This window comes from Fukomys damarensis, unplaced genomic scaffold, assembly GCF_012274545.1.
Source record: "Fukomys damarensis isolate Sample0158 unplaced genomic scaffold, DMR_v1.0_HiC HiC_scaffold_14, whole genome shotgun sequence".
In the NCBI taxonomy this organism is placed as follows: Eukaryota; Metazoa; Chordata; class Mammalia; order Rodentia; family Bathyergidae; genus Fukomys; species Fukomys damarensis.
The window spans coordinates 30,874,913-30,884,464 of record NW_022900926.1 but is presented as its reverse complement, the minus strand read 5'-3'; the positions used below and the strand labels follow the sequence as shown (position 1 = coordinate 30,884,464).

Here is a 9,552-nt window from a genome sequence, read left to right as displayed (position 1 = left end):
CACAATTAACATAAGTATTTTTTACTTTTTGCACTTGTTTCTGCATAAAGTCCTTATTCTGTTTTGGGACTCTGTTGGTTCTGGCTAGAACGCTGTATTCATTCTCTTAATTCAGTGCAACTAATAAAAAATTAAGGCATTTTACATTAAGCTTCATCTTTTTTGCTTTAAAAAAGTAAATTTCCTCTTCTGTCTTACATCTTGAAGTTACTATAAATTTATATGCATCAGACATAATGACGATTTAATAAGAACTTCAAGCCCTGTTCATCCCATGGGAGTGTGACTGTGACGTCTTTCAGAGGGCTTTGTGATTGCTCAGCCCTAAGTGCGAGCCCTATAAAATGATGGGCTTTGAAATGCTGTTCAGGGTAGAGTGCAGAGCTACAGCTGGCGCTAACAGCTGAGCCTCAGCCAGTGCTAAGGGCAGAGAAGCGGTGAAGCCTCCCTGGCCTCCAGTACTTCAGCACCGAAGACAGCTCCAAAGCCCTCTGGAAGGCCAGGCTCCCGAGGGGAAGTGCACTACCTTTGAGGCAAGTGAAAACTTGACCTTTCTTCTTTCTTCTTGTTCTTGGAACTTTTTTCTAAGCTATATTGAATCTTTCTCTCTCTTGAAAAGAATCTTGCAATGTTTCTTCTTTGCAACAGTAAAAAGACAACTTTCTCAAATCACCTAGTAAGAGTAGAAATATCTCAATTTCTCTCCTACAGATAGATTTTCTGAATCCATTTATTTGGAAGATGCTTTTTCCTGTTTGCTTCTTTACTGAATACTTATTTTAAAAATAAACTAATGCATTTGAATAGGCTTGTTTGTTTGTGCACAAATTTTTGTCTGAAAAGTTCAGTTATTTCTGAAGTTTTCAAGTTATTTTTAAAGTGGTATTTTTATTTCCCATGTTGACAAGTGAACTTAGAAAGAATTTATTTTCCTCTTAATTTTAAATTTAAGTTCTGTGACTTAGCAGCAAGAGAAACAGATCTTGAATTGACTTTTCATTTAGAAACTACTGAAAGGAAATGTGTAAGTGGATCAGGTGCAATAAACAAGAATTTTCTTTTTTAAATTAATCTGTTTAAACTCGGGGTTGAGGAAATTAGTTCCCCTAAATCACCACAATAAAGAGATAGAAAAGAAATATATGTGCAAAATATTTTATGATGACAAGTATATAGGCATGTAGACACTATATTTGTATATATACACACAGAATATGCATGTGTGTATATAATTTATCAGAGCATAATTATTAAACATGTGACACCTCAATTTTATAGCAGTTGGATACAAAAAGTTTAAAGTAGAAGAAAGAATTTCTTAAAGTTGTTTCCTTTATCACAATAGATACTAAAACTAGATACTAAAAGTAGATTCTATTATAAAAATGTTTTTCTAGGGATTATTTGCAGCACAATAGCATGATATTTAACATACTTGGGCCAAGGAAGTACCTGGTGAGAAACAGACATCACACAAAAAGAGTATACTAACTTTTCGTCAAACACTTCTCACCAAGGGGAGCCTGCTTCATTTAAAAAATAATCATATTGCAGCTTAACTCTTTCTTGAAGATGGAAGTTACACTTTTCCTACTCTTCATGAACCTTCAGAAACACTGCTACACTCTCAGAGTTCCTTTGCTCACTGGTGTGACTGGAAAAGCTGATGTGATTGTCTGTCTGTAGAGGCTGAGAGATGGAAGCCAGAAGCAAGCCCCAGCTCCTTGTGGTCCTGACACTTTTTAGTGTGCTCTTCTCCCAGACACTGGCCTGGCCTCTTTTCGAACCACCTTCTACTCTGAGGTAAGTTTCTAAGATAAGTTCACTCTCAGTCAGACAACTGAACATTTCTTCTTTAAGAAGAAATTTCCCATGTTATTTTGGACATTGAAGTTTTTTTTTTCAGCTTTAATTGAGTTTATTGGTACATTTTAGAGATACAGTACAGTTACATTCATTGTTGGGATCCTGTACCTCTACATGACAAGTCTTGATTCTCATTTTTTCCCCTTACCTCTGCCCTCCCTTCACCCCCTCCTCCCCTCCGCATCTACACTTTATTTTCATCTTTTCATTCTCTCATATTTCATCTTTCATTCTTTTTTTCTTTTCCCTTTTTACTCTTCCCCTACCCATCCCACCTGAAGTTTTTTTTTTTTTAATTACTTTCCTTTAAATATTTTGATTGATGTGTTGAGCAAGTTATTTTCCAGCCTCAGCTGACTAGGGTAGTCTGTCTGAGAATTCACTCTTAGGGCATGAGAGACAACATCAGTGCTTAGTTGTACTTGTAGACCTTGTCAGTGAAGAAGGGGGATTTGGCTTTCATTCAAAACCAGAGTTAGGTAAGTATAAACCTTTATAAATTTTCATCTTATTTCAGTATAAGTTCTGGTGGAAAATGGTTGTTTAGTAGCCAACCTCATTTCATTTAATTTCAAAGATCAATCAGTGTGTAATTGTAAAATTAGTAGTTAATTAGCAAAACATGTATGAAATTAAATTGAACAAATATCTAGGCAGAATCACTCCACCAATATTAAAAATTGTGGAATAGCTCGTCTATTGAAATATAGCCTCCCATAATGTACTTGGGTCAAACCAAAAACCCTTAGTTTCACTGTCTGAAATGTAATAGTCCACATTTCATGTTTATAAAGCATACCACAAGCCATATTTAAAACTTTACTTGACATAAATTAAATTTATTTTAATTAGTGAACTGTAAAAAAAAACTGTATTAGCTTGATTTCTCTTTCCAGTGTATAGGTGCTATTATATCTGAAGGCAAAATGATTCCTTTTTGTTTATTTGCCCATTCTTGATTCTTTGCTCAGGTGTACTAATACTTAAGGCAATGAATAATCTCTCAGCTGTTAGTATTCTCTGTGAAATTTCTTCAAAGCCAAATCATGTCACTCTGACAACTAAAAAAGAATGGTTACCTGAATATTATATCACAACAGTTAAACACTCACAAGAATTCTCAAATTTGTACTGATTGCTACCCTTCAGACACACAGAGGACTACTTACTACTGATTACCAGCTACATCACCAACAGAAGTGCTCAGGATCTCACACTTTCTTGAAGGTTTGCCATAATTGTGAACACACACACACACACACACACACACAGTTAAAAATGTTCATGCATCCACAAATACATTCAAATCCCAAACACAGTCAAGGCATCCCTTAGTAAAATTGTGTTAATATATAAAGTCAGAAGCCATAGCCCTCAAATATTCATTGACCATGAAGGAAAATTCATAAATGAAGAGAGAGAGATTCTTCTGATTTGATCAATGCAGAGAAATATATCATTCCAAGGAAAGTCTTTGTAGCAATGCTTAGGGACTTAGACAAAAGCAGAAAACACTCAAATCTTGAGACATTTGAGAAAATTTACAATAAATATCATACATAAATTGCTTTCAGATTTTATATTTTGATGTTGAATATGACTTGTTTCTACTTTGTACAAATCTTTCTACCTATGGTACATGATATTGTAAAGTGAAGATATTCTTGATGTAGTTAAGTATGCCAAGGAATTTTATATTCCTTAATGTTCTGATAGGATGGAATTATGTGCTGCTTCTGTTTGCTATAGCTAACTTATAGAAGTTGTATAACTGCTATCTCATGGGATAATAATAAATTTACTATTTGTACTCTCATAAATCATATAGGCCATTAATTCAAGTTGTCCTATGCTTATATTATGAATGGTGATATCTTTTAAAGATTTTGAGCATCTTATTTCAAATGGTTGCCACCCATGAGCCCTACATTCTGAGTAAGGAATGTATTATTCTTCCAACACATTTTTCCCCAGTAGGATGGATGACAGAGTACCATTTGAAGAAGCAAATGAACCTGATCCAGTTTCATTAAATTTAGACTCTGACATCTTGCAAGATGCATTAGCTGAAAGTGACACACCCTATTATGAACTATCCAGGTGAGTTTAATTTATATTGTTTCATTTTATTTATTAAAATTATTCTAGAAATGTCCTAGTTTTATCTCATGATGAAGCTGCTACTGTATTGTAACACTACAGCTTTCCATGTGCCACGGTCTCATTCTACATGATTTAAAGTAGTTTTAGCAAGTGCACATGATTTTCATGCACACAAGTTATAGAAACTAGGGAGGATGGATGCCATTCACATAAATTCTCTTGCACACAATATCAATATTATGGATGGGGTCAATTTTGGTAAAACAGTTGCATTTCAGATGCACAGTGGTGGAGCTGCTGTGGAAAGAGCTTCATCTCTATGTTTAAAACAAAAAGGACTCCACAGAGCTGTTCATGTATAGAACTGCCCATCTGGAGTAACTTTTTACTATAGACCAAATAAATCCATGCTGAAGACAAAGAATAAAAAGTTTCTCACTTGCATGGAAAAGTTGGTGGTCCTAAAATCCTCTATCTGAAGAGATTTTTGTTTCTAGTATTCTGGTGAAAGAAATAGCCAAATGTAGTATGTTTGTAAATTTGCCAAAATCAATGGATTTTTTTTCCCATTGTGTGTATCTTTATTTAGGATAGCAGGAAAAAAGCAAAATAACATGTAGAAACTAATTGAAATTTATGATAATTGTGCACCAATATTTCTTACAATGAAATCTGTTTAAACATTTCCCAGCATAATAATGATGAAATATTAAGGGAATAATAATGTCAAACAAAATATACTTGTAAAACTGCTAATTTTCTAACTTTTTCAAAGCCTTGGGCTAGAGATAGAAAAAAAGTCTTGATAATAACGACTGGAAAATATCTTTTGTTAGGATGTAAAAAAGCTTCCTTTTGGACTTAAGCTTTATTGAGTAGCTCTCATTATAAACTGACACATCCCTGTTTTTCTTTTTTAATGAGTTAAATGATATTCCAGAAAACCATGTACAAAAGAGTAGCTATATTTTCTTACTTGTTTTAGAAATTCGAGACATGCTGATGGAATTTTCACCAATGACTTTAGTAAGCTGTTGGGTCACCTATCTGCCAAAAAATACCTTGAGTCTGTTATTGGAAAACGAGTTAGGTAAAGAGAATTTATAATTTTTATCAAACATGTCATTACTCAGTTGTAAGTTATATTTCACTGTTCCAAAGTTATCAACCTTGTTCAAAATTGACAACTCATTGATACCATTTGATTTAGCTATATAAAAAATGTATATTCTTGAATAAAACTTACAAGGTCCATGGGTTAAGGACATTTGCCTTTTTAGTAATGTATTCATTGACTTCATATTTATCCTAAGTACCAGTCATTTACAATTGTACACTCGAATTTGATAAGACTCAGTATGAAATGATTTGGAACATTGGCGCCTTTACCACTTCTTGTTAAACTTTTTGATTTCCTTTTCCTCGCACTTCTTAGCAGTAACGTTGCAGACCGCCCTGCCCTCACCAAACGTCACTCAGATGCAGTCTTCACCGACAACTACACCCGCCTTCGGAAACAGATGGCGGTGAAGAAGTACTTGAACTCCATTTTGAATGGGAAAAGGAGGTAAACAAACAAAAAACCAAAACAAAACAAAACAAAAAAAAGATAAAAAACAAACCTTTTTAAAATGAGAAATTGTAAATGACCTTCAAAATTGGGGCTATCTTATGGAGACTTACCTGTATTGATCTCACTACCTATGCCCTGAGAAGCAAGTCATTCCCCCCTTTGGCTGACTTGAACCCACCCTGGAGCATTTTTTAAATACTAATGTCTGGGCCTTACCTAGAACCAATTGCCAGGAATTGGAGCCTCTGCGGGTGCAGACCACACCACCATTTTTAAAATTGAGTTTTTATTTTAAAAGATCTCCCCAGTTGAAAATGATGGCTGCTCTGAATCTGGGAACAAGTTTCATCAAAAGTGTTGATTTTTAAAACCTGTAAAATAGAATTAGCAATTTAATAAGGCATGGAACCTCTTTTGTGTGGGGGTTGAACCGTCTCACTATAACAATATTAACCCTGAGGCATTTTGTGTACTAGAGTTCTGTAAGACCCATGTCTCTCCATGGTGTGTAAATATCGGGCCTGACACAAAGCAGGTGAAGCACTTTGTTTTATTCCACTTATTTTTGTGTACATGGTGAGTATTAAGCTTAGCTCAGTTTGACAGAGATCAGAAGACCTTACTATCCTTTCTCACTAATTATAAGTAATAAAGAATTTTAGCCACACCTAAGATGGAGGAACAATTCATACATAGTAACTGAGCTCAATGATGATTATTTAGTCTCCATGCATTTTGCAGAGCAAAGAGAACAGCACACTCTTTATGTCGTAATCCTTTCTTTGGAATCAAGAGCTTTAACATGAACAGTTTTCTCCTTCTGATCTTCTAACTTTCCTAAAGATCTAGAAAAATGATTTTAGAAAGCTCTTTAAAGTGAAACTGTTGACAAGTGGTGAGTATATTTGTGCGTTCTCAGTGTAGTCTTATAACCATTATCTAATTATATGTGTAGGGAAGAGTCACTGGACACAAAATATCTCATGGCTGAATAATTTCCCTTATCGTGAGACCTCACTTAAGGTCATCTCTTCCTTAAGTGGACCCCAGCCCAGTAAACAGCTGAAAGTGATTTATGCGATGTTCTGGTCACATAAAAGGGACTGCTGACAATGAGCACACAGTTGAACATCTGAGTGGCATGCCTAGTTTATTCTTCCTACCTTTATGGCAAGAGAAAGAGAGAGAGAGATAAAGAGACAGAGAGAGTCTGACTCACACTCATAAGAAAAAAATTGGCTTTGTTGCTGAGAATTAAACCATGCTGCTTTTATCAATTTAAGATTTAGTCTCACAATTGTCCACTAGCTCTTGATTTAATTTAGGTATAAGAAAATATCACCAAATTATAGTGTGGTTCATTATTATGGAAACACCAGGGCACTCTGAGTTCAGCTGTATTCTTTGAAACATAGCAAAGCTCATGGAGCAAAATTCAAATTTTGACCTGTAAAGTGAACATAGGCACTATACTCAATGTGGCAGCAAAACATATTTCTTCCCTAAATGAGATGTTTACATTGACTCATTCAAACCTTTATGATGGTTGGCAAGTGCTTAAAGAAATTTCATGTCATTACTATACCAAATGTCAGCAAATTTATCTCTAAAGGGCTTTGAAGAAAATGTGTTTTGGCTTTGTGGCCTGTCTCGTTTCTGGTACAACTATTTAACCCTGCTGTGTAGTATAGACACAGTCACGGATAATATGGAACATGAATATAAACATTTGTGGTTCAATAAAATTTTGTTTCAAAAAGCTAAAGTTGGGCAGGATTCTAATTCCTGACAAGGTCAAGGAAACTAAACTAGTCCCCATCAGGCCAACTGTCATTTACAGACTCACATCTGCTCCTGGTGTGATCATGTAAGGTTATCCAGAATGAAAAAAGTCTGAAAAACACTTGCCTGACTGGCTACTTTTGTTCCCTAATGAGAATACCCTTTTTAAGGAAGTACATAGTCAGGAGCTACCCACAGCAATGCCTTATCCTGTGTGGACGTTTCAGGGAAACAAGTCATTTGCTCAAAGATGAAAGCTAATCACATCTAGCTTCTTGAAAAACTCTAAGGTGAAGACTTCTCAATCAGATAAAAAATATGACAGACACTAAAGCGTAAAGACAGACTAAGCCCTCTATCTTGTGTAGATTGTAAGATCATATATAATCCCATCTTGTGTTCTTTATGGAAGAGTGGCTTTGGATAGATTCTCCAAACAGGAAATCCTGTGGATTACCCATTTGTGGAGAGTATAATATATAATTATTAATGATTAATTATAGCACCCTTCACATTTCAGTTTCTTTGTGACAATCAGTATTCTGGAAGATTCTGTCTTGATTTTGCCAGAATATAATTCCTTGCCACAGGCTGTTGACAAGCAAAAGAAGAAACGCATGTTTATTAAATGAGTGAATGAATGAATGATATTATAATCCTGTAAATAAAAACATTTTTCCTCATTGAGTTTATTGGTACATTTTAGGTAGACAGTACAGTTACATTTATCATTGGGATCTTGTACCTTTACATGACAGGTCTTGGTTTTCATTTTTTCCCCTTACCCCTGGCCTCCCTTTATCCCTCCTCCCTTTCCTATTTACAAAACTTTATTTCCAATTAAAGATATTTTTGGTTGAAGCACTAATTCTTTCTTTTTCAGTTCTTGAAGACAGATGAGAAAATACATTTTGAGTTCTACATAACTAATTCAAGAAAATAACTTCAATAGCAAAACCAAATAAAATATATTGTGTTGTGAACATTGTGATTTATTTTATCCTGATGTAACAACTGTGATGTTTACATTGTAAATATTATTAGAAAGTTCTAAAATTTGTCTTTAGCTTATGAAAGGTCTGTCATTTCAGATGCTGTATATTCTTTCTAACGCAAATACATTTAGTGATAAGTAGATGGTAAGTTAATTCCATTTTTATGAAGGTTTTTGGGAGAGTAACAATACAGGCACATTGATGGGTTTATTTAGAGTGTTCACTATTCAGAAGAGTAGAACAGATAAGTGGTTTGTCTACGTTTGAAAGTTAGATAGAATTTGAATGCAGATAGAGTGCTGTGTTAACTAAATCTCAGAATACCTATAAAAACATCAACAGCTATTATTTAAAAAAGACATTCTTCAAAACACATTTTCAGGATATTCTGTTTTCACCTGTATAGACTACTTTATTTCTAGTAGAATTTTAAAAATCTCTCAAATTTAGATTTCTATTCTCCAAAGGCTTTCTTCTGACTTAATGTCTTAGTTGAAAGGATTGACCTGCACTTATGACTGTAGACCTTTCCTTTCGTGCTTGTGTGAAGTATGTGCAAAATGTAAATGGAATAGAGCGCTTGTTTTTCAGGAATAAATATTTTTCCATAATCCTTCTGAGTAATATTTGGTCATATCAGCTTCCTTCAGTGAAAGTAGATTTGGAGACACAACTATTTTTCCAAAATGATTGTAAGAACTAAATATAGAAAATAAAGACCTTTGATTATTATTGCAAACAGTTTTCATTGTTGTGATTTTTTTATGTTATTCAACAGTAATTTGCTTTGGTTTTAAAGTTTCAGGCACTAAATGGTTTCTGTGATGTTTGAAGTAGGATTGCTTTTGAATACGTGTGAGTCCTAAAATAACAGTGACTTAAATAAGAGAGAAGTTTATTTCTCAAATAAAGACAGACATGAAATGTCCATGTTGTTGTGATGCTTCTGATGCCCAAAGTTGTGGGAAATTTAAACCCTTTTGAGTGAATTCATTTTCTGCTAGGAAAGGATATTTATCCTCATGGTGCAAATTCACAAGTAGGGTTCCAGCCATTCCATCTGCATTCCAGGCGGCTGGATGGAAAAAGGGGACATTATAAAAAGGCAGCAAAGGGTATACGCTGGTTGGTTTACACTTACATTCCCTTGACTGGAGCCAATCTGATGGCCATAGCCGTATGCAAGACAGGATAAGATATGTAGTCTTCCCCATTCTCCCCATGCACCAAATT

General features: G+C 34.6%; 1 protein-coding gene across 5 annotated transcripts; it reads left to right on the top strand.

Moving 5' to 3' along the window:
• The first annotated feature begins 358 nt into the window (after nt 1–358).
• Nucleotides 359–9,033, top strand: Vip (vasoactive intestinal peptide). Of its 5 annotated transcripts, none has more exons than XM_019208127.2 (6): nt 359–533; nt 1,687–1,803; nt 3,844–3,966; nt 4,955–5,059; nt 5,408–5,536; nt 8,208–9,033. In XM_019208127.2, the coding sequence occupies exons 2-6, from the start codon at nt 1,697–1,699 to the stop codon at nt 8,212–8,214; spliced, it is 471 nt and encodes a 156-aa protein (XP_019063672.1). In that variant the 5' UTR covers nt 359–533; nt 1,687–1,696; the 3' UTR covers nt 8,215–9,033. The 5 variants fall into 5 exon arrangements, with proteins under 5 accessions (XP_019063672.1, XP_010627159.1, XP_019063671.1 ...); XM_010628857.3 differs by having other exon boundaries at nt 5,405–5,536; XM_019208126.2 differs by having other exon boundaries at nt 3,841–3,966.
• The last annotated feature ends 519 nt before the right edge of the window (nt 9,034–9,552 follow it).